This window comes from Chroicocephalus ridibundus, chromosome 6 (genome assembly GCF_963924245.1).
Source record: "Chroicocephalus ridibundus chromosome 6, bChrRid1.1, whole genome shotgun sequence".
NCBI lineage: Eukaryota > Metazoa > Chordata > Aves > Charadriiformes > Laridae > Chroicocephalus > Chroicocephalus ridibundus.
Genome location: NC_086289.1, coordinates 46,336,353 through 46,360,662, shown reverse-complemented (window position 1 = coordinate 46,360,662; position 24,310 = coordinate 46,336,353). Strand labels below are relative to the sequence as shown.

Here is a 24,310-nt window from a genome sequence, read left to right as displayed (position 1 = left end):
CAGATGTGCTCGGAGAAGACACCTGGCAGTGCTCTGTGGCTCAGGAGCATGTGGGACTGCTGGCTGGGAGGCAGGAGCTCTGGGATCCTCTGCCTGACGTTATGGAGCATTGGCCGTGTCTCCTCCGGGCTTCCAACCAGCACATCGTGCCTGGGGAAGCTGATTCAGCAGCCATGGTATCAGAGCGCGGCATTTCCTAGGGATAACAGAATAGCTGGAAGGAGACACAGCCAAAGACACGTACCCGTAGGACAAGGCCGGGGTTGCGAGTGTTTACGAACTGATCAGGAGGCCTGAAGCTCCTGCTTTGCTCCTGCTCTGTCCAGAGATAGGCCAGCTATGGAGGTGTTATGCTTCCATTTTCCTAGCTGGAGTCTGGGTTTCCCTCCACTTCCCTCCTGGGTGTTTATGGGTGGATAAGCCCTGGAAAAGCCTCTTGCTGGGGCCACGGTGGGTGAGTGCGACTCTGGTGGCACCTGGAGACATCCTGCTACCTCTTGTGCAATCACTGCTGTAGGACTGTTGTGGTTCTCTGTGACGTGCCAGGCTTCCAGCTGTGCCTTTGTGTCTCTCCAGATGAAAAAAGCCCAGGGCAGGGGGCCAGCAGTGGCTCGGCAGCCTGCTGTGCACTCCTCTGCACTTCCCCGGGGCGCTGGGGGGGGGAAGGGGCCCTTTCCCCCTTGGGGTGTTGGGAAGGGGTCCCTGGGGCGCTCCCTGGTGAGACGGAGAACAGGGCTAATCTGGTCCAGCAAACACCGCGCAGTGCATGAGCAGGGACAGCCCCCCGCCATCGCCTCCCGCTCCAGCCAGTCCTTTCCCCCCTCTCCCAGTGCCCAACGGACAAGCTCTTTCCGCTTCGGATTATCTCTCCAGGCGGACTTGGCTGCAAGCCCCACATTCCTTCCAGCCTAGCGCTGCCCTGAGCCCGCGCCAAGCCCTGCGTGCTGCTGCTATCGGCTGGGGCTCGGGCCAGGGCCGAGCCTGCAGGAGATGGTGCTGCTGGCCAGGTGAAGCCCCGCTGGTGCTTGAGATCCTAAATGCCATTTTCCATGAGCTCCAGGAGGGTTGTGGTGGGTCTCGTGCTGGTGCTTGGATGGAGGTTAGTCTGACGGCCACCCCTGCTTCCTGTCCTAGAGGTACCGGGGCTGCTGCTCCTTCCCAAGGCTCCCACCCTGCACATGTGCTTCCCCAGGGAAGGCAGGACATGTCCCCATCCCTGTCCCCATATGCAGATGGGGCATCCCGTGGCCATGAGCAGCGAGGCAGCCCTGGCCCTGTTTCCAGTAGGGAGCTGAAAAAGCCATGGGGGCTGGATTGCTGGGTCTATGGAGGAGGTCTCTGGTTTGGGCTCTCCAAAAGGGTGGGGGTGTGCAGTGGGGAAGGGGCTGCTGGTGCCTCTCTGATGGGCGGGGGTGGCCCAGCACTGGTCCCCAAGGACTAAGGCACCTCCCTCCACCCCTCAGCTGTGGCTGGAGCCTACGCATCCTGCTGCACGGCCCAGGCCCGGAGGTGTCCCCCCCACGCTGGAGCACCGAGGGGACCCCTCCCCTGGCCCCCAGCCCAGCCCTCCACCCTCCTCCTCCCCTTGAGCAGAGCAGAGTCTGGCCCCATGCCCCGCGCCGGCCCCTCTCTGCGAGCACCGGGGGCCGCCGGGGGGGTTTCTCGTAGCGTGGTGGGGGCTTTGCAGCAGTGCAAAATAACTGGGGGGGTGTGTGGGGGGTGTGTCCCTGCTCTGTGCAGTGGGCAGTGCCAGGTCCTGGGGATGTCCTGTCCCTCCCAGGGGTGGCAATTCAGCTGGCAGCTGGAGGTGTGCGGGGCTGGGGGGAGCGGGGCTGCGCAGCAGCGTGGCGTGGGCGAGCGCGCTCAGCTGTTTGGCAGATGAGCGATGCGCTCTCCCGGCCAAACCCACAAGCTGCTAATTTTAGCCATTACACGAATTTTTCCAAGCAGCCTCGAGTCCCTTGGCGCTTCGGAGCCGCTCGGCTTTGCTGCGCCCGCCGCCCCGGCTGTGGGGATGCACCGGAGATGTTCCAGCATGGGGGGACCTGGGACTGTCCCGCTGGCCAGGAGCAAGGCTAACCTCCCCAAAAATGGGTGAAGCTGCTGTCCTGGGGCTCCTGGGACTTCTGCAACTGGTGGCGTTTCAGGGCTGAGCTCAGCACGGGGGAGCACCAGGGCTTGTGCAAGAGGTTACAGGGCAGAAAGGGAGCCCTGGTGGGGCTGGGATCCCAGACTACATTAAATGCAATTAGCTTGGAGAGCGCGGCCAAAGGTTGCGTGCTCCTGGCTTTGCTGGCCTCCGGGAGCCCCAGGCAGTGTTACATCAACGGTAGCCCTAGCTGGGACTGCTTGCCACAGGACCTTCAGCCCTGCCGCGGGCTCAGCAGCATGCGGAGAAATGCCTGCAGAAAGCACTGGGGGCTTTTGGGTGCAAGGGCACCTCCATCCCAGGCTGGGGCTGCCGGCGGCGGCTGGGCTGCAGCAGCACCACACGTTCTTTCTTTCCCTGGCACAGCGGCGTTTGGTAAGGAATGGGAAAACCGTGTTTGTGCAGGCAGCAGATGGAGAGGAGTGCTCTGGGGGAAGGAGCCACCCCCCCAGCACAACTGTGAACGCAGGTTTTGCCACCAGCCCCGTCTCACGGGGGGCACAGGGTCTGGCAGGTACCTGCCCTTGGGCTCCATCGTCCCCTTAGAGGTGTAGGGTCACGGCAGTGACTCCATACCGTCCCGAGCTTGGTCTGGGGGGGTTCTCCCTTTCTCTGGCTGGTGCAGCTGGAGGTGGGGAAGGTCCCCAGGAGCACTGCTGGACCCAGGGGCTTTCCCATGGCGTGAGGTTTGCTCCACTCCACCTGGCGCTATGCGAGCTCTCGGCTATGCGGAGCAGCCTCCTTCTGCAAAACGCTTATCTCACCCTCCATCGCATCCACCGTCCCTGGGAGCTGCCTCTCCCCTCCAGATGTGCGGAGTCCCGGGCTCCCACACCCTCTGCTCCCCTCCCTTGCGCGTAGCCTGGGGCGAGCTCCTGTGCGCTCACCTCAGGGAGCGGGAGTGGCTCCCTCTCTGCTTGGGCTCGTGCTGTTACTCAGCCTTGCTTTATTTTTAAGGATGTCTTGAAAGCAGACTCATCCTGCCCAACCAGGAGCTGGAGCCAGGTTCCCGAGGCATGGGTAGAGACAGTTGGATTTTTGGCAGGGCTGGTACCCGGGCTCTCTGCGTGGCCATGGCATCCATAACCTCATCACCCTCCTCCTGGGGGCAGGGTGTTTGAGGGTACCCACCGCTGCATCCCTGTCCCCCTCCCCGCCCCCCCGGGGCAGCGCTGCTTGGAAGGAGCTGAGTCTGACATTCCTCTGTCGGACTGGGCTTGGGCTGGTGGTTTTTCGGAAGCGCTGGGATTTAATTGCTGTGTTGCCTTGCTGAAAAGCTGTGTGCTTCTGGGATGAGTCAGAGCAGGCAGGAGCCCAGCAGCGCTGGCGCTGGGCAGGCAGAGCTGGCGATAAGGGTGCGATAAGGCCACGAGAACCCTGCTCTCCTGCCAGGGCTGGAGGGAGCGGGCAGATCTCAAGCCCGCAGCCTGACCTCCGTCTGCATCGCTGTCAAGGAAAGCGGGGCGGTTATTTTGGGAACCACAGTGCTGGGAAAATCTGCTATGTCAATAGAGTGCGAGCTAAAGCGCTTGTGGGTGGTGTTTTCAAAACGTCCCTTTTCTGTGCCCAAATCCCTGGGTTTTGCCCCAGGAGCAGGCAAGGAGCGTGGCCAGGGTGTAGTCCCAGCCTAGGTGCTCGCTTCCTGGCTGGGGAGGGTCTCTGTGGCCATCCAGCATGTCCCACGGCAGCCGGACCCGCCATGCGATCTGCCGTATTGGTGGCAGTTGTCTCCAGCTGAGGTCCCACTGCCTACCCTCTTCCCACGATCCCTGTCGCTTTCTTCCCAGTCTGACTGGAAACGGCCCTCTCTGTCCCCGCAGTTTGTTGTTTATCCTGGTCCGATCTCCGCTTTGAACATGGTCCCTGTCCCCTGCAGAGCCCTGCGCCCTCCCACCCCTCTCGGCATGACACACTGCAGCGTAGGGATGGAGTCAGCCTTCCTCACCCCTCTCCGGCGGCCGCCCCGTCCTGTTCCCATCTCCAGCAGCTCGTTAGCGCCGGCTGAGACCTGAGCAGGGGCTGCTGTGGCTGACGGAAACATGGGTGGGCTGAGACAGGATTAGACATGGTCAGGGAAATTCCAGATGCCCCGTGGTTAGCACGGGGCTGCTCCGGCTGCAGGAAGCCCAAAGGGGCCACGCACGCTGGTTCTCCTTAGCTGCTTCCTCCTGAGTATCCGCTCCTGGCAGCTGCTGGAGCAGGGCTGCGCGGGAGAGGTGGGCAAGGGGGGGGACCTGGGCTGGGCCAAGGGGACTGAGGGGACCCTCATGCAGCCATGTGGGCTGGAGGGGGCAGGGGAGGGGTGGCAGCAGGCACCCTGAACAGGTGGATGGAACGGGCTCTTGTCCCGATTCCCAAACACCCCTGGGTGCTGGGCTCCACCACCCGTGTGTCAGGGCTGCTGAGGATGAAGAGCAGTGTGCGGAGATGGCAGCGTGTGCCGCTTGGGGGCTGCCAGGCTGCCTGCAATCGCCCTGGAGGGGGTTCCTCAGTGCCTGCAGGCACGGCAGTGCTGGTGGGAGATGCTCCGGCTTGCCGAGGGCTCTCTGAAGCAGCTTGGCCCCTGGCTGGCACCTACAGTGTCACTGACCCCTGCTTAGTGGCCGCTCTGTAGCACCTCCAGGGTGTAGCTGGGGAGCCAAGCGCTGTGCACGTGCCACGGCGATGCCATGGAGTAGTCCCAGTGGGAATGTGCGACAGCAAAGGGCGGGATTGTGCCGGGGACTTTGCTTTGCCTCACCTGTCCCCACGGGTCAAGGTACCCAGCCATGTCCCATGGCGGGTCCCGGGGCCGAGCTGCTACCCGTGCGCTGGCTGATGTGAGCAGCCTGTTTGCGGGGGCATCTGCTCGTCTTCAAACAAGAGCGCTGGGGTTCGGGAGAGGGAAACCCAAAACTCCGTCCTTGAGACACTCGCTCTGTTTGCCGAGGAAATAGGAATTGGAAGCAGCTCTGCTCCAGCGCTTTCCCTAACCCCGACGCTGCCCCTGTGCTGATTCATTGATTTGGACGGGTTATATACTGGGAGGGGAAGCATGAACCACACTCGGCTCTCTTGCCAGCACAGAGCTGTGCTCGCTCGGCGCTCGTGGCTGCAGGACGCTTGGGTAAGTCTCCTCTCCGCTACCACCCCTGCGAGCGGTCCCGGCCATGGGGGACTCCCGGGGCAGCTCCAAGGGGTGGTGGCGTGGCGGCGGGATCTGCATGTTCAGCATCTTTTGATTCAATGGAGATGTTTCTCTTGCAAGGGTTCTCCAACTAACTGAGCCTGCTTAGGCATTGTGGGCACTGAAATAGTTACACAGGCAACGTATTTTTAATAATAACCCATAAAGAAAATCACGGGGGGCAAAGCAACATTTAGGGGGGTTAGGAGCAGTGGGATGCTGAGGGGCTGAGCAATAGGGAATATTCAGCCTCTTGGTCTGTAAGCTTTTTGTCCCTAGAAGAAAAGAGGAGATAAATTGGTTTCAGCTGCCTTTCCTGAAGGGCGCTCCAGCCTGGATGCTCCCTGAGCTGCCTTACCAGGGAGCGACATGAGCCGGAGCTTTTGATGTGCAAAGCGTTTGGGGAAGTTTATAAATGGCTCGCTATAAACAAAGCTGTTCTGGGATGCAGATTGTTTCCATATGGGAAACATAAACTGCGTTGGCTTGTGGAGGGTTCCTCCCTCCCCGCCGGAGAGCGAGTGCCTTCCCCGGAGGGAGCTGGGGGCGGAGGGCAGGGGCTGTGCCCAGACCCCTGTGCTGCCGGACTTGCCTGTCTGCTCAGCTGTGCTTGGGGGTCGGGGGGGGCTGCAGGTTTTCTTCCTACCTTGTGCCACTCAACGTTTTTAGCAGGCGGCTGCTCCGTGCCAGCCTGGCGCGAGGCTGCTGCTTTGATCTACGGAGAGAGAAAAGCTCCCAGGCCAGAGGAGGGAGGAGAGGGTGTCTGTGGCGGCTGTGCTTGTGGAGTGATGGAGGACCTTGCTGTAAAACCCTTGCTCCCCTTGTGCTCCATTACCTGCAGTACCACCCTGCACGCGGGTACCCACACTGGATGCCCTGCTCTCATGGCCAATGTCAGCCAGGGCTGAGCCCTTCTGCTGAGGTTGGGGTGCAGACAGGGCCACCCCGGTACCTAGCGTGGGCTGGGAGCTGGCAGAGGCTCCTGCAGGATGGGAGCTAAAGCACACCCAGGCAGTGGGTGCCAGTGCTGCTCTTGGCTCCGCAATAGGAGCTCTTGCTGCTGGGCAGAGCCAGGAGGGTGCTCGGGGACGCTGGGGGAGTACCTTTCTTCCTGCCCCCAGCCAGCATCCTCGCGACCCACTCAGCTGTGTGTGCCGTGGGCTGGCTCCGGTGAAGGTCTTGGCTGTTTGGTGGTGCCGGGGGGCCAGTGCCACTGGCAGCAGCTCGCCACGCTCACTGCAAAACAGGAAACCACCACGCTCCTGGCTGCTGGAGGAGCCGAGCGAGGGGGACGCCAGGGATGCCACTAATAGCTGTGGTATGGCAGCCAGGCGCCGCAGCCCCCGGCTCTGTCCCGCTCTGCACTCCCGCCCGGGCTGTGCCCAGCCCTGCCTGCCCCCAGCCCTCCTCGCCTGCCCTCCTTGGCCCTGCTGGGGGCAGGAGTGTGACCACGGACTCGGTGGCCTTTTCCAGGGAGAAAGCAGTGCCCATCCACGGCAGCAGCCCTGGGGGGCTGGGAAATCACAGGGACTGAGCCCCCCTCCATTGTTTTTGCCGCAGGCCCAATGGAGCGTGGAGGCTGGTGGCAGTGGCTGCTGCTGCTGGCGGGCATCCAGCTGGCCGGTAGCCAGTGCCCAGAGCAGTGCCAGTGCGTCCGCACTGCCCAGGTGGAGTGCTCTGGTGCTGGCATCACCGCGGTCCCCAGCCCCATCCCTGCGAACGCCATGACCCTCCAGATCATCAACACGTGCATCACTGAGCTGGGCAGTGCGTCCTTCGGCAACGCCTCCCTGCTGATCGGGCTGCGCATCGAGAAGAACAACCTGTCGCGCATCAGCCCTGGGGCCTTCCAGCACCTGCCCGACCTGCGCTACCTCAGCCTGGCCAGCAACAAGCTGCAGGAGCTCCCCGTGCAGGTCTTCAAGCCCTTGAACAAGCTGGAGTCGCTGCTTCTCTCCAGCAACCAGATCCTCCAGGTCGAGCCTTCCCACTTTGCCCACCTGAGCAACCTCAAGGAGCTGCAGCTGCACGGGAATAACCTGCAGGAGCTGAAGGAGGGGGTGTTCGACCAGCTCACCAGCCTCACCAAGCTCAACCTGGCCAGGAACAACTTCGACCGCCTGCCGCCCCGGGCCTTCGAGCGGCTGGCACGGCTGCAGGTGCTGCGGCTCTATGAGAACCGACTCCGGCAGATCCCAGTGGGAGCCTTCGACAAGCTGCTGGAGCTGCAGGAGCTGGGGCTGCACCAGAACCAGTTGGAGACACTGTCCCCAGAGCTCTTTGTGCACAACGGGAACCTGCAGAAGCTCTACCTGTCCAACAACCTCCTCACTGCCCTGCCGAGTGGCATCTTCTTGCCCCTGCGCGCCCTCGCCAAGATCACCCTGCACGTCAACCGCCTACGGGACATCTCCCCTGGTGCCTTTGGGCCCATGCCTAACCTGCGGGAGCTGTGGCTTTACGAGAACGAGCTTTCCACCCTTCCCGCCACTGTCTTCAGCAACCTCACCCAGCTGCAGCTCCTGGTCCTCAGCAAGAACCGGCTGCGCTCGGTGGCACCGGGGGCTTTCCAGGGCCTGGGGGAGCTGCTGGAGCTGTCGCTGCACTCCAATGCCCTGCGCCGCCTGGACACCCAGGTGCTGGCCGGGCTGCCCAAGCTGCAGAACATCTCCCTGCACCACAACCAGCTGCAGGCGCTGCCGCGGGGCCTCTTTGGGGCCACCCCAGGGCTGCGGCACCTGCAGCTGCACGCCAACGCCCTGGAGTACCTGCCCGCCAGCATCTTCTCCCCGCTGGCCGCCCTGCGAGAGGTGAAGCTGCACAACAACTCCTGGCGCTGCGACGAGGGCATCCTGCCACTGAGGTCATGGCTGGAGGACAACCCCCACAAGGTGGGCGAGATACCCCCTCTCTGCGCCCAGCCCCCTGCCCTGCAGGGCATCCCTATTGCCGGGCTGTCACAGGACCAGCTCCTCACCCCCCGGCCACCCACTGCCTCCCCCCATTCCAGCACCCCGCTCCCCGATCACCCCTCCGAGGCGGCATTGCCTGAGGGTGCCTGGACGGAGCCCCCCATGGGGCTGCCGGTGTCCCCCCAGGAGGAGGAGGAAGAGGAGGAGGAGGAGGAGAGGGGCCAGTGGGGGCTGACACGCACGCAGAGCGGGGTGGTGGTGGCCGTCATTGTGCTGGTGTGCGTGGCCCTGCTCGCTGCTCTCGTGGCGCTGGTGGTCTACGGCTGTAGGAAGAAGAGCCACATCGTGCTCATGAGGATGAAGGCACCTAACGAAGCCTGAGCGCCCGGCAGACTGTGGGGGGAGCAGTGCAGGTGGGGCGTCCCCTCCCCACGGGACCGGGGGACAGGATGGCAGCTCTGCATCAGCTGCCTTCGCTGATTTGGACAGGCCGGCATCACCCCGCCTGCTGCGCGTCCCCCTGCCCTGCTCTGCTTTGCCCTGCCCCTGCCCCCCAGCAGGGCGTCCCCCCGGGTAACCCCCCCACGGCTGCCCTCTGTCCCCAGCCCCTCCTGCCTCCAGCGCAGCCTCTCTGCTCATTCCCTGCCTGGGGGCTGAGAGGGACCCCTCGAGCCGGGAGCCACGGTCTGGCCATGATGGTGCTTACCCCCAACAACAGGACTGCCCCGTCCTTCCCCTCACATCGTCCCCTCCAGCACTGCCTGCTGCCCTCCCCCAGCCCCTCTTCCCCATCTTCCCCCCTGCTCCCCGCCATGCCTTCACTCCTGCCCGGGCAGGCAGGTGCTAGCCCTCACACAAGTCCAGGGAACTGCGTGTCCTTGTCCTGCTTGGTAGCTTGGCTGCGTCTGGGCAGGAACATCCCCGCGGGGCTGGGCCGCCCGGGCCTGGCGCTGCTGCTGGGGTGGCAACGCCCTGGGTGACTCGGCCGCGTCCAAGCTGCCCTCCCTGCCTGCAGGCACAGCCGGCATCTTCCCTCACCCCAAGCAACCTCCTGCTCCCCTCCTGCGGCCATGTCCCTGCCCACAGTGCCCTGCCCCAGCCAGGTGGGTGGCCGGGAAGCTCGCACTGGCCACTGCCGTGGGGGAATTACAGAGGTGTGGTGACGGGTGGGGAGTGTGGACCTGCTGCCTGGCTGTGCCAGCTGCCCCTTCCCCAGGGGCACGTTGCAAATGCCCTTTCCCTGTGAGGGCTGTTTGCCAGGGGCTGGGACAGGCGCCTGCGCTTGTGCCCCTGGGCTGCCGGAGCATCCTGGGGCTGCTGGAGCATCCTGGGGCTGCTGCCCCCAGGACTGCTGCCCCATGGCATCGCCTCTGCTGCACCCCATCTCTGGTCCGCGCTGCCTCGACACCCCGGTGCGTACCCCGCCGGCTCGTGAGCAGCCTGGCCCTGCTCTGCCTGGCAAAGCTACATCCTCTCCTCCCCTCTCCTCTTCCCACCCCACGTGTCCCACTCTGTGTGCCCGGTCCTGCTGCCTACTCCCAGCCCTCGGGCAGCGGGGATGCTGGTGGTGCACACCGGGAGGGATGTCAGCAAGCGCTGGCTGCTCTGCAGATCACAGGCAGGGGCCACGCTGTCCCCTAACAGCACTTGTGTCCGGTGGCCACCACGCCTCCTCCAGCCATGGCATGGCCACAGAAGCATTCAGCTGACCTCCACACGTGGTACGGCGGTGCCGGGCTGCCTGGGGATCTCTGCCACGGGACAAGGGTCACACTTGAGCACCCCATGGTGCTGGCTGCTCATGGCACCCCGTGAGCCGGTGTTGGCACAAGCAGCCCCACGCTCGCACACACGATGGGATGCTCCTCTGGGCTGGGACACGTACAGCATTGGGAGATGTGGGACCGTGCCGCGGGGCTGTTGGGTGCTGCTCTGTGACCTCGCCATTAAAGTGCAGTTGTCCACCCCTAGTGCCAAGAGCTGTTTGTTTGCTTCCCTGCAGCGCGCGATGGAGAATCACCCAGCAGGGACAGGAGCTGCACTTGATTTCTTCTGCTGAGAGATTTTATCATGTTGAGGGAAAACCCATACAGGCTTGTGGAGCTGGGAGAGGGTTAGTGGGCCGTGGTCACAGACCCCATGATGGTCCTTGGGCTCCAGCCTGGGCTGAGGGCCCTAAAAGGGCTTGGCTGTCCAACAGGAGCAGGATGGCTTCTGGAGAGTGAGATGAGACCTTGGCACTCTTCTTGAGACAGACACCAATGGCCTCCTGCACAGTCCTCCTCCCTGGGGCAGGGACCTGAGGGTTTACGCGGTGCCAACCTGGGGTGGGGGGAGCCCACGTGGCTCCCTTCAGACCTGGCTGCCCCTGGCTTGTGTCAGCTGAATTCTTTGTGTGTCACCGTCTGCTCCATCGGTCTGGCTGAATGCATGTATGCGTGTCCCTCCTCTTGCCCCTGGGGGTGCCTCCATGGCTGCTGCTACCCTGGACTGTTCCAACACAAGCCCTTGCAGGGCAGTCTTCAAAGAGGTGTATGCTGCTCCCCCGGGCAGGTCACAAGCTCCCAGGGAGTCCAGCTGGCCCACGGATCCCTCTGGCCATCGCAGTGCTGGCTGGGTGCATGTCCCAGGCTGCAAAGCTCCTGGTGCATCTCAACATGATGGGCCCAAAGTGGTCCTGTCCTCGTGGCATTGCTCTGCCTTGCTAAGCAGCGCCCTGTCCCCTCTCTCATGCAAGGGAAATTTGCTAGCCCCACTGAGATGTAAACTCTAGGGGAGCTCTCGGAGGGCTGCCGCAAGCAAACATGCTGATCTTGGTGTGGGACCAGTGCCACCCATGACAGCAGCACCCTGCCACCGTCCCCAGGCCAGTGGACGTCCGGGGCCAGGACCCCACTTCCCTGCCAGGATACTCGCTGGCGGCTGCCTCTGGCCTCACCTCCATCCCTTTGGGGTCAGGCTATTTTTCAAAGTGCTCCAAGGACACGGGTTGTTGTTGCCGATAAGCAGCAAGGGGCAGCTCCGCCCCAGCAGGAACGGCTCATCGCCCGGCTTCCCGTCCGCCCCAGAAAACATTGTTCCATCGCAGTGAGCAGCGTCCCTGCGAACCTGCCTCAGGCTTGGTGGCGGTCCCCACAATGCCAGGCTCGGTAAGTGTCAGCCACATCGCTCGGGTGGTTTGGAGGGAGAGCTAGGGACGGGTGGGAGCTGCTGTTGGCTCTGTGTGGCAAGAAGTGAGATGGTGGAAAGGAAAAGCCAAGCCCACCGCTGCTCTTGAGCACCGATGAAAGTCCAGGATACCCCCACTTGTGCAGGGTGTCCGCAGATGGGCATCACTGCGGGGCACACAGCGTCCCCCATCACTCGGCAGCACAGGCGTGTGTCCCAAGTAGGGAGGGACTGGTGGAGGTCTGGAGGCCACGACTTTGCTCAAGTGGTCAAAAAGTGCCTCCCATGGGCTGGGAAGAGGCATTTGGTCAAGCTGAATATCCCTCGGGCAGGTTGGACGCTGCTCTGGTTGCTTGCAGAGAAAGAAGTACTTGATGGGCAATTAGAAATACAAGCAGCGGAGCCCGCTGCTTTTGTCACTGAGCGCAGAGCAGCCCTGCAGCGTTGTCCCCATCACCCTGTGCGTGCAGCATATCCCTGTGCTTCACACATCCCCCTGCCCCAGCAGCCAGGTCCCTGCCTGTGGAGACATCTCCTGAGATCCCCGAGAGACCCCACAGCCCCAAGTCGCCTGCTGCTCTGCAGGCCGTGGGGACTGTCGGCGAGGGTGCCACCACCCCGGTTGTCATGGGGCAGGCTGGAGCAGGGCTGGGGTGTGGGGGAACAGCCCCGACCCACCACAGAGGGCAGGCGGGGGGAGATCTGGGAGGGAAGCATTCCCGGTTCCCGCAGGGGTGGTGCTGCGGTGGTGTGGGGGGCGGGGGCTGAAGGGATGCCCCATGGCCAGGGCAGCTGCCTGCACTGGCAGTGCCCCAGGGCTTGTTGCCCTGCATTTCTGGCTGCAAAGGCTGCTTCCCCAGCAGCACCCGCCTGTGGGTGCCAATTTGTGCCCTGCTATGGCAGGGGATGAAGCTCGACTCCTTCTCCAGTGCAGGCTGGTGGTCTACACGCTGCTGGGTCTGGTGTCCCTGCTGGTGCGGGGGCTGTCCCTGCCCTGCCCCGCCACCTGCCAGTGCTACGACACCTCCAAAGTCTTCTGCTCGGAGGAGAGGATGCAGGAGATCCCGGCAGGTCTGCCAGGGAACGCCACCCAGCTCTTCTTTGTGGAGACGGCCCTGAGCAGCATCCGCAGTGGGGCCCTGGGCTCCAGCACCACCCTCACCAAGCTGGTCTTCCTCAACAACAATATCCAGGAGCTGGAGGCCGGCGCCTTCCGGGGGCTGCCCAGCCTCACTGAGCTGGAGGTGTCGGGCAACCCCTTGCCGGCGGTCAGCCCGGGGATGCTGATGGGGCTGCGCAGCCTCAGCAAGCTCTCCCTGGGTGCCAACACCTTCCGCTCCCTGCAGCCGGGGCTCTTCACCGCCGCCTGCCACCTGCAGGACCTGCGCTTGCCGGGGAACAAGATCGAGGCGCTGCCCCTCGGCATCTTCCGCCCCCTTCGGCACCTCCAAACCCTGGACCTCTCACAGAATGTCCTGGCCGAGCTGCCGGCGGGGCTGCTGGCCCCCCTCGCCACCCTCCGCCTCCTCAAGCTCAGCGACAACCTGCTGGCGCGGGTGCCCGCCGGTGCTTTCAGGGCGCTGGGCCAGCTGGCCGAGCTCCACCTGGATGGTAACCGGCTCGAGGAGTTGCCGGATGGCCTCTTCGCCGGGCTGGGGGGGCTGCAGCGGCTGCAGCTGCAGCACAACGCCCTGGGCAGCCTGGCCCCCGACATCTTTGCCGATCTCCCCAACCTCACCGTCATCAGCCTGGAGGGCAACCACCTGGCCACCCTGCCCGCTGCCCTCTTTGCCGGCACCCCTCGCCTCCTCCACCTCTCGCTGGCCCGCAACCGGCTGGAGACGCTGCCCCAGGAGATCTTCGCCAACCTCTCGGCGCTGCAGACCCTGGTGCTCTCGCACAACGCCATGGTCCACCTCCCCGCCGGGGTTTTCCAGGGGCTGGTGGAGCTGGCGACGCTGCAGCTGAGCCACAACAACCTGTCCAGCCTGCCGGCCGGGCTGCTGGCCGGGCTGCCCCTCCTTACAGCCCTGGCCCTGGACCACAACCACCTGGCCCGCGTGCCCCCGGGGATTTTGGATGCCAATGGGCAGCTGGTACGCCTGGGGCTGGCCAACAACCCCTGGGCCTGCGACTGCCACCTCGCCTACCTCCTGGGCTGGCTCCAGAGCTTCGCCGAGCCCCTCATCCATGCACAAGCCTTCTGTGCCGGCCCGGCTGCCCTCCAGGGACGGTCCCTGCTGGAGGTCCCACAGGGGCAGCTGGAGTGCCCGGCAGTGCCTGGTGTCCTCCCGGAGGAGGGCTGGGACGGGGAGCCAGGGGAGGATGCTCCAGGACAGTGCACCTACAGCAACCCCGAGGGCACTGTAAGCGTGGCCTGCGATGCCACGAGTTGCCAGCAGCTCAGCCTTCGCCTCCCTCCTCCTCCTCCTCCCAGGCAGGCAGCGGGCCCGGGGCTGGCGTACCAGGGTGCCTGGGTGCTGCACTCCCGCTGCGGCACGCTGCAGGTCAGCGTCCTCATCACGGCGCAGAGCGGGGATGAGGCCACCTCACCAGGGCTCCCCGCTGCGCCCTAGGGCTTTGGCGGGTACCCGCTCCGGCTCTGCTGTTGCTTTGGCCACCTCCAAATCAGCCTGGGAAAAGCACCTCGTCTTGTTCTGCCACCCCTGCCATGGTTACCAGCTGTCACCAAGCTCTCTGCAAGAACTGGCCTGGTGGTATTTATTCCTGCAGCCATGCATTTCTTGTATATTTCAAATATCATTAAAATGTATATATTATTTTTTGTGCAACCAGTTCCTATGGTGGAGAGAGGAAACACCCCTGTCTCTGCCTACGTATTTGGGGGAAGCGAAGGTCGCTGAGGTCCAACCGGGACCAGGCTGGGGCTGTGCGTGGTGTCCCATGGGTGCAGGTGCCTGGCGGTGAGTAAGTGCTGCTCTCTGGTATGGTCGTCTCTACCTGCTGCACCTCTCCAGCTTCAGCTCTTTCTCCCTCGGCAGTGCAGAGATCTGGCAGCCTGCAGCCTGGCACCAGCCCCCAGGGCAGGGCTGTGGTGTGTGGGGTGTCTGAGGTAGACATGGGTGAGTGCTGCCAATGGCCCAGTGAGGGGACGGGCTGCCTGGCTGCAGGGTGGGCATTGGCAAGTCCCCCCCCCGACCCTGGCAGGGCTTGGCCTGCAGACCCCCTTCGGAACCCCCAAGTACCACAGAAATGGGGCACAAAGTCCCAGCAGGGCTGCCAGCCCAGGGGACAGCAAGTACGGTGGGTGGTCCGTACCCAGGGGACAGCAGGGTACGGTGGGTGCTCCCCAAAGAGCGCAAGTGTGGGGATATGCAGGTGTGGGTGTGAGTGTGCGGGTGCATGCATGGGTGAGTGTGTGGATGTACACGTGTGTGAGTGCATGTGTGCCTGCATGTGCATGTGGGGTATGCACGTGTGAGTGCATGGATGGGTGCATGCATGGGTGTGAGCACGTGGGTGCGTTGAGCCAGCAATATGCCCTTGTGGCCACGAAGGCCAATGGCATCCTGGGGTGCATCAAGAAGAGTGTGGCCAGCAGGTCGAGGGAGGTCATCCTCCCCCTCTACTCTGCCTTGGTGAGGCCGCACCTGGAGTACTGTGTCCAGTTCTGGGCTCCCCGGCTCAAGAGGGACAGGGAACTGCTGGAGAGGGTGCAGCAGAGGGCTACCAAGATGATTAGGGCACTGGAACACCTCTCTTATGAAGAAAGGCTGAGGGATTTGGGTCTCTTCAGTCTGGAAAAAAGACGGCTGAGGGGGGACCTTATCAACACTTATAAATACTTTAAGGGTGGGTGTCAGGAGGATGGGGCCAGGCTCTTTTCGGTGGTGCCCAGCGACAGGACAAGAGGGAATGGGCACAAACTTGAGCATAGGAAGTACCACCTAAACATGAGAAGGAACTTTGAGGGTGGCAGAGCGCTGGAACAGGCTGCCCAGAGAGGTGCTGGAGTCTCCATCTCTGGAGACATTCCAAACCCGCCTGGACGCGTTCCTGTGTGACCTGCTCTGGGTGACCCTGCTCTGGCAGGGGGGTTGGAGCAGATGATCTCCAGAGGTCCCTTCCAGCCCTGTGGTTCTATGATTCTATGCGCGTGTGCGTTCATGGGTGCACGCACACGTGTGCGGGGGCGCGGACACGCGTGTCGCTGCGCTGCTGGCAGACCCCGCGGGCTGCGGCGCTGCGGCGCGGAGCTGCGGCACCACCTTGCGGCCGCTGAGACAGGGGCTCCCCCGCAACAGGAGGAGCCGGCAGAGCCCTGCCTGCCCGCGGCCACCACCGAGCCAGCCTTCCCGGCCTTGCCTGCAGCTTTCGCCGCCGGGCTGCGGGCTCTGCCAGCCCCTTGCCGGCTGCTGCCCAGCCGGAGGCCGAGAGCAAAGTGGAGGCTCTGTGTCGTGTTAGCCCGACCTGTGCTAGCCGTGCCCTGGACTGCCCGCCCCATGCTCGCGGTGGGGCAGGTGGGCCATGCTGCACCCCCAGACACCCTCCTGCACCGCCAACCTGCTGCCTGCCCCGCACAGGGGACTGCCACCCTGCTGTGGCCACCTCCCAGGTGACTCTGTTTGGCCAGCTCCAAGCCCGCAGCAGGGATGCTGGGGCTGGCTGCGGCTCCATAAACCCTCGCACGGCTGCCACACCGCAGGTTCCATGGCCTAGGGAGGCTGGTGTCACTCCTGCTGCAAGCTCCATCCCCTTGGGCCCGCTGGCTCCTGCCACCCTGCAGCTTCTGGAGCAGCCTGGCACTGAGTGGGGACCTGGATGCGTACGGGATTGACATTGGAAAGGGGTAAGGCTGTTGAAAGTGTGCAATAGTTTGGAGTGTTTTTTAATTGGTCAGGAGAGCCCAGGAGCACAAGCTGAACCTTAACAAGAGCAGGTGCAAAAATTAAGAAGAAACGCAGTGGAAAGTGATGGATGCCTTGGCATTTTAAGGCTTTGAATCAAATAAGGTGTTTCTTCCCACAAGACACCCTGTACCATTCAGGAGCCCTGGGTGTCACTGCAGGGGGGTTGTTGGCTTGCATGAGGGTGACACAACACAGCCCCATCCCTACGGTCGGTGAGGTGTGGAGCTGTGGGGCTGAGCCCAGAAGCTGGGTGTCAGAGTATCTGTCTGGCCGCAGGTGTCATCCGTTATGAGCTTAAACAAATGGCCTCAGAGCAGCACTTTAGCTACATAGCCAATTCCTGAGGAAGGAAACAGGTGGATATTTTTAATAGGAAAAGCTTTAAATAGGAAAAATCCTTTCTGTTATGTTGGTGGGGGTGGTGCCTGTGAAGTTGGTGGGTTATGCTGGTGGAGATATGGCACTGCAGAGTCCATCAGCTACGAAACAGGCTGGCCTGGAGATCTTCAGGTTTCCCTGGATGTGACTAGTTGGGTGGTGCCAGCAGATAACGCCTATGGAGTACGTGCATGTGTCCTCCCTGAGGGGTTTCGGCAACAGCCCCCCCATGCCGGGGCACAGCTCTGCTGCCTGCTCCCCGGCTGTCCCTTATCTCCCTGCACAGACCTGCGCCCTGACTCCCGCGAAACCAAGCCCTGCGCCTGGGCCGTGGATAAAGAGCTGGCCAGGTGATGGGACCTCTGTCTGGTGGCCTCGCTCCTTGTCTGGTGTGGCTCGCTCCGGCAGCTGGACTCGTTCACAAGTGCTCGGCCAAGTAAGTGATGCAAAATGCTTTTCTTGCTCTTTAAAATGTGCCGGGAGGGATGGCTCTGGGGAGCTGTTGATCGTTGCAAGGAGCACTGGAGGCTGCAGTGCCGTGATCTGGGGCTGTGCCTCCCTGTCCCTGCGCTCCTGGCGGGTGGGACAAGCAGGGGACCACGCCGAGGTCCACCGCAGTCAAATGGGGTGAGGGAGCATTTTAAAGAAGCTTTGTAGTTCAAAACTGTTTATTTTCATCCCTGTGCACTCAGTCCAGCTGTTCCCACCTCTGCGTTTAACCCATTGTGCTGCCCCTGCAGCTGATGTGCAGCAGGCACTTCTGCACCCTCAGCCCTGCTCCTGCACCCGAGTCTCCCTGAGCAGAGGATGGGCAGGGATCAGCAGCAACTTCTACCCTGGGGAACCCAGCTGGCCTCGTCTCCCATCAGTTTCTCTTCAAGCCCAGTAGCTTTCAGCCTCCTATATTTGCTGACCTCTCAACATTTTTCGGAAAATAACTTTTCATAGCAAACTTACCCTCCCACATAAGTTTTTTTAATGTGCTCAGTTTTGACGGACACCCAAGAAGCAACCCACAGCCCTCCTTTCGTCAGCTCCCACCCAGGGCTGTAAACCACAAGCTGGAAACGACTGTACTGCTGCGATGCTCACAGCCATTAAAGCCCAGCTGATGTGTTAGCTGGGTGTTTCCAAATGGCTCGATGGAAGTGGTGGGCTTTACGTGGCTGCTGGTGGGTGTGTGTCAGTGACTTCACCCCCTAACTGCAGGTCACAGCCCTAAATGTCAGATATTAAACAGTTAATCTCCTAATGAGCCTCACCCTAAAGCTTGGCTGCTGCTCATAAATCAAGCATTTCTATCTGGAAAAGCTGCATAACCAAGGCCAAAATATGATGTGATCAGGAAGAATCCCAAAAAGGAGATGCTTAGAAGCAATGTTTTAAATAACCCCCCTGAACTGAGAGAAGCAGCGATGAAATAACAAGTCCATCCAGCACAGTGTGGAAATTCTGAATAAACAAGGTCACCTGGTCTTGGCTGGCTCCCGGGACCCTTGCTGGTCCCTCATTAGCAAGCGCAGGGCTGATTGCTTCTGTTGTTGCATGAATGGGCTGTTGCCCTGCTGAGTAACTGGACCTACTGGGGCAGCGCTAATGGGCAGCAGCACTTTGCCTCCTTCACCCAGACGGATGCCAAGCCTGCAGCCAGAGAACAGACCGTCCAGCCCTTGTCCCTCCTGGAGCATCTCCCACTGCAAAGCCATGAGCTGGGTCGCTCTCCCTTCCTCTCCATCCCTTGGTACCAATGGCAGTGAACTCTTGTACCTGCAGCGTACGTTGGCTTGTACGGCCTCTCTCTTTCTCATAAACTGAGTTACGGTATGTGAAAGAAGAGCCCTGAGAGCTGAATGAAGCGTGGTACCACAGTTCAGGAGCTGTGGAAGGAGATTTTTCTGTTCTTCATAACTGGTTTTTGAAACCTTTTTTTCAGGACAATGTACCAGCGTTTCCTTTTCCTTTTCTTCCTCTCCTTCCATCTCCACAAATGCCAAGATCAAATCCTGGGTGAAGATCCATATGAAATGCCCAAAGACTACCAGGAGGTCTACAGAGGGACAAAAAATGACATCAGAGAGATCCCAAAGATTGCAAAGCCCTTCATTTCTGAGATGATCTTCGTGCAAACCAGCATCACTGCTATAAGGAAAGGTGCCTTCAGGTACATGCCCAACCTGATCAAGATTTTGTTTATTGGCAACAAGATCAAGACAGTTGAACCTGGAGCCTTTGATAGTTTGGAGAAGCTGAGGGACTTGGAGATCTCCGGTGCCTCATTAGAGGAACTAGCTGTGGGCACTTTCCAAAACCTCCCAAGCTTGCAGAGGCTGGAGCTGAGGGACAGCCACCTCAGACACATCCCCAAAGGCCTGTTTGATGGGCTGGAGAAATTGGGAGAGCTCTCCCTGCACATCAATGCAATCCCTTCTCTTCCAGAGGGCGTTTTTGATTCTCTCATCAATCTAACATTTTTGGACCTGTCTAGAAACAGGATCACGGCTCTTCCTGGGGATGCCTTTAGCAAACTCCCCCGTCTGCAAGTCCTCCGGCTGTATGAGAATGAGCTGCAGGACCTCCCGGAAGGGCTGCTAGATGGTCAGATGGGGCTGCTGGAGCTCAGTCTCCAGAGGAACAGGCTCAGGGTGCTGCCATCCATGCTCCTGAGGAGCCTGCCTCACCTGGAGAAACTCCTCTTGGACAACAATCTCATCAGGGCTCTCCCACTCCAGGGATTTTTTGGTTTAAACAAATTGAAGCTGCTGACTCTGGATTCAAACCGTATTACAGAGCTCCCCTGCTGCCTTTTTGACACTATGCCACACCTGCGGGAGTTGGACCTCAGCAGGAACAGTTTGTCTACACTTCCAGATGACCTCTTTGTCAACCTCACATCTCTCAGTAAACTCATCTTGTCCCACAACCAGCTAGCAACCCTGCCAAGAGGAGCCTTCACTGGGCTCAGCAAGCTCTCAGACCTCCAGCTAGACACAAATCTACTCTCTGCTCTGGATGGTGAGGTCTTTGCACCTCTCCCAAATCTGAAAACCCTCAACCTTCGGAAGAACCAGCTGGAGAATGTTCCCCGAGGGCTCCTGGACCCCCTGAGTAAGCTCAGCTCAGTGTATCTGAGTGGGAACCCATGGAGATGTGACTGCAACCTCTGCTACCTGCACAGCTGGATTCTGAGCAACAGTGAGAAGGTTAAATTGTCCACCCAGGTGTCATGCAAGAATCCACCCCACCTGGCAGGGCAAGCAGTGACATCACTGAGAGATGACCACTTAATTTGCCCAGCTACTCTACCTCTTTCAGCTTCTTTCACCCCAGCTCTACTGTTCACCTCCACGTCATCACAAGGAATGTCAACCTTGCTGTCACCTGGAGCCTTGCCCACTGCAGCACCAACCACACTGTCATTGGCAGCCTTTCCCACCATGACACCGCCAACTATGCCATCACCTGTGGCCACCTCTGCCATCTTGCCAACCATGCCAGCAGAGGCCTTCTTCACTGCTCCATCATCAACCATGCCGTCTAAGGCCTCCATCACCACACCATCACCAACTGTGCAGCCCAAGACCTCCAACACCACACCATCATCAGCCATGCTGCCAAAGGCCTCCATCACCACCCCCTCACCAGCTGTGCTGCTGAAGGCCTCCGTCACCACCCCCTCACGAGCTGTGCTGCCTGAGACCTCCGTCACCACCCCATCACCCACTCGGCTGCCTGAGACCTTCATCACCACTCCATCACCAGCTGTGCTGCCTAAGACCTCCATCAACACCCCATCACCAATTGCGCTGCCCAAGGCCTCCATCACCACCCCATCACCAGCTGTGCTGCTCGAGCCCTCCATCAGCACACCATCACCAACTGTCCTACCCATGGCTTCCATCACCACCCCATCACCAGCTGTGCCACAGGAGGCCTTCAGCTTGTGTCCAGCTCCAGCCATCATAAGCCTACAGCCTTCTGGAGCCACCAGCCCAGAGCCTGCACAGTCCACTCTAGCTTCTGCCACTACACTGGTGCCAACCAGCACACAGGCAACCACCACCAAACGAGTGCCTCCTGGTCTTCTGACACCCACAGAGAGGTCAGATGTTGTCCCACGGAGGACACCCATCATCTCCCTTGTCTCAGCCCCCACCACAGCACTCTGGCCACCCTACAGGGTGGCTGTACCAGGCCAGGAGCGGGACCATGCCACTGCATGGAGCTTGTCCACGGTCGGCACCCAGACTGCTCCCACTGTCCCCCGACACGCTCCCAGCCCTGCAGGCACCATCCCATCCCCAATGCCTCCTGTCCCCCCACTGAGAGACCATACAAGCCCCTGGCCAGCCTCCCCACCCCTGGCTCCCAGTGGCCATCACAGCTGGAGCTTTGCCCTGCGGTCCAGCCCATGGCACTGCCGGGTCTCCCTGGCCCTGGGTCTGGCCGCGCTGGTGCTGCAGGTGGGCTGCATGCTCCTATGGGGGAAGCTCACCCTCCTCCTTCACCAAGCCACCTGCCACCAGGGCCACCCCGTGCCACCAGTAAGGCTGCTGAGTCTCCAAGCCCTGGCTGCCCCGGGGTCTCCCGAGCAAGCCTGGGCACTGCTTTGAGCTTCAGTGCCCCTGCGTGATCTGGGCAATGCCCATCACCCTCCTTGGGGTTCTGGAGCCGTGCTGGCCATGGGGTGCGTATGTCATGGAGTGCGGACCTGCCTGGGTGGGCTGCAGTCCCCCAGGGGTGGTTGTCCCAGTACCCATGCTGTTTTGGGGTGCCTCCCAACTGTCCCCTGGAGGTGCTGTGAGCCTGGGGAGCCTGGACATGGTGTCACTGCCTGACGGGCCCTTCTGCCAAGCGACACTAGATGGCATCCCGACACAGGCAGTGGCTGCCACCGTCTGACCAGGGCCACCGGCAGCAGAGAGGGTGACGAGTGGCCCTGGAGGCACCGCACTCGGATGGCTGGGACCTCGCTGGACATCAGCAAGGCCACAGCCCGGTCTTGCTTGCCAGGGTCTGGTCGGGGCTCCTGCCTGCATCTCCTCCCCACCCCTGGCAGGTACCTGCAAGCTGCAGTCAGTCCTTGGGGAAGGACATCCTAAGGCCTCCTGCCCTGCGCCCCGGCTTCTTCCCCACGTCGTGTTACGGGATGTGCCAGTGCCTGTCCGTCCATCATAATACTTTGACCTCTTTCCTTCTCTTTCTCCCTTTCCTCCTCACCAATATTAAAGCCTCCCCTGCATCTCTGCCGTGCACTGAAGGGCTGGTGGGAGGAGTACTTTCATCCCAGGGCTTTTCTCGCCGTGACCTGCTGCGGGGGATTCCTGTTGCTTGCTGGAGGGTGGGGTCCCCAGCCAGTGCTGGCCCTCAGGGACCGCTGGAGGACCAGGGTTGCACACTTCCTCCTGCCGGCAGCGGCATAGCGAGACAATAGACATCCTTCTTGTCCTCCTCTTAAATATCATGCCTCTAAAACCTCTGCGATGCTGCCTGCCCTGGCCTCTCTGGAAGTGTAATGTTTGAGCATGGCCAGCCACGTGGCTCTCATACCATAACTTCACCTGACACTGAGCCCCGACTGCAGGCTGGGCCGCGGGAGGCTCTTTGGAAGCTCGGTAGGAAGGGGATAACTCTTCTCATAAATGCAGGCTTGATGTGCATCTCCACTCTGCAGTCCTGGGCTGACACCGGGGCCAGGAAAGTGCCCAACTTAAACAAAAGTGGCTGTTCTTGAGGGTTTTCTGGAAGTGGTAAAGCTTTGACTGGAAAGCTTCACCCCAGGAGATTTTTTTGAGCCAATGAGCACGGGTTGCTCCTTGGTCTGAGTTTTGGGTGCCTTCCTGTGCTCTGACTTTGCTCCCAGATATAATCACCCCGATTATTGCAGGGTTGCAGGTGTCTGCCTTCAACTCCTCACCTGTGCCACCGGTGCTTGCTCGGTCCTGCTGTGCCTTTGGGTGCCGTCCCCATGTGTGGGGGCTTCCTGGCTTTGGGGGTGTCTCTGGGGGGAGAACCCCTGAAAATCAATAGTCTGGGCACGTGCTGGGCAAAGAGCCGTGGGGAAGCGGCTCAGAAACCTCCCGGCCGGGGAGCCCCGAGTGCCCCAGCTCCCCTGCCTGGTGCAAGACCAAGGGAGGGGGAATGGGGCTGTGCATTAGGGACCTGGATATATGTCTTTGCTAAGAGCCTGTGCAGTGTTACAGACCCTTCGGCTGCTCCTTGAAGTCCCGCTGACGGCTGTGAAATACGGGAGGCGAGCTCAGGGCAGCACATCTGGGCGGGATGGAGCGAGCGGCTGCGAGGCCGGGGCTGGCACGGTGGGTAATGAGCCGCAGATGAGGGGAGGGAGTGTTTTTCCTGGCAGTCCAGATGGGCTCGACTTAATACTTGATTTAGAGGGTTTGAAAGGTGGGGGGGGCTGGCTGCCGGGGACCAGACCCCGAGCACTTCCCGGGGCGACAATGGAGGGGTGTCCGCTGGATTTTCAGATATTTAATGGCCCAGCGCAGTCTAAACAGGGAAGTACTTCGGGGTGAGATTAGCACAACATAATCACATCTTAAAAGGTCTTCAGAGACACAAGGCACGTCCGCTCTCATATTAATTACTTGTTATTAATAAAGCTGGGGTCAGGCTAGAGGTGTTCGCTCCAGAGCGTGCTGATTCCCTCTTTGCAGAGCGGTGGTGTATCCGAAAGCAGCACAAAGCGCCGCAGCCTCCACCTGCGCCCATCCCATTCCGGAAACCAAATGACCAACATTCCTTCAGCCGCCTTTAAAACTAATTTGCCCCATAATACCCCGAAAGGGCCACATCTTTCTAAGTGCCCAGAACACCTCCGAGTGCTGTAAAATAATAATAGCCAGGGTGTTCTCAGCACGGGAATTTCCTGCTATGATTGATTTCTAATTTGCAATGAAAATACAGCCGCCCGTGTTCCCAGGGCCGGGCTGGTGCAGCTGGCTCGCAGGCAGGAGTCGGCTCCCTCCATCGCTGTGGGGCCAATCCCTGGAGGGCTACGGCTATACTGGGCTGTGAGGAATTACCAGCTGTCCCCATTTGCCCCGGCTCGTTCTGATGTCCCTCAGCAGAGAAGGGGCTGAGAGGCGGGTGGGATGCAGGGTGACCTGGGGGTGATGTGCCTGGGCAAGCCTGTGGGGGAACACGCTCGGGTTTCCTGATTGCTGAGCCAGAGACCATGCGGGGATGGGGCAGGGCACGAGGAGACCGGCATCCAGGTTGGTTTGCTATTTCGGGGCTGCACCTCTCTGCGATGGCGATCAGAGGCTTTCCTGCCAGTGGGGAGGTACGTGGCCAGTGTGGGTACCCAGGGAGCTCACAGCCCCCAGCACACCCTCCCCGCTCTGCTGCGGGCAGCCTGGGCACCCCCTTGCCGGGCAGCCATTGAACTGAGTAGTGCTTCATGATATTTTAATCCATTAATTTATCTAATTTCTCATAACTCAGGTAAGATTTTAGCATCCACAGCCTGTAGTGAGGAGTGGCCAGGGTTAACACGCACCGAACGAGGCGGCACCTCCCTTTGCTCTCCCCCTGCTTTCCACTCCTTCCATGGGATGCCCTTGGTTCTTGCGTTGGAAAAAAAAGGTGAGCATCTCTGTGTGGCATCTCCAGGCGGCTTGTGACTTTGTAAACCTCTTCCCAGTTG

General features: G+C 61.1%; 3 protein-coding genes across 3 annotated transcripts; all 3 read left to right on the top strand.

Moving 5' to 3' along the window:
* Nucleotides 1–5,144: 5,144 nt before the first annotated feature.
* Nucleotides 5,145–10,740, top strand: LRRC15 (leucine rich repeat containing 15). The gene is made up of 2 exons (XM_063338603.1): nt 5,145–5,255; nt 6,876–10,740. Exon 2 carries the CDS (start codon nt 6,881–6,883, stop codon nt 8,606–8,608), a length of 1,728 nt encoding a protein of 575 aa, XP_063194673.1. The 5' UTR covers nt 5,145–5,255; nt 6,876–6,880; the 3' UTR covers nt 8,609–10,740.
* Nucleotides 10,741–11,253: 513 nt separating this feature from the next.
* CPN2 (carboxypeptidase N subunit 2) lies at nt 11,254–14,101 on the top strand. Its single transcript, XM_063339668.1, has 2 exons — nt 11,254–11,376; nt 12,325–14,101. The coding sequence occupies exons 1-2, from the start codon at nt 11,365–11,367 to the stop codon at nt 13,969–13,971; spliced, it is 1,659 nt and encodes a 552-aa protein (XP_063195738.1). The 5' UTR covers nt 11,254–11,364; the 3' UTR covers nt 13,972–14,101.
* A 2,712-nt stretch (nt 14,102–16,813) lies between these two features.
* Nucleotides 16,814–23,425, top strand: LOC134517787 (uncharacterized). Its single transcript, XM_063339667.1, has 2 exons — nt 16,814–17,080; nt 18,578–23,425. Exons 1-2 carry the CDS (start codon nt 16,998–17,000, stop codon nt 21,252–21,254), a joined length of 2,760 nt encoding a protein of 919 aa, XP_063195737.1. The 5' UTR covers nt 16,814–16,997; the 3' UTR covers nt 21,255–23,425.
* The last annotated feature ends 885 nt before the right edge of the window (nt 23,426–24,310 follow it).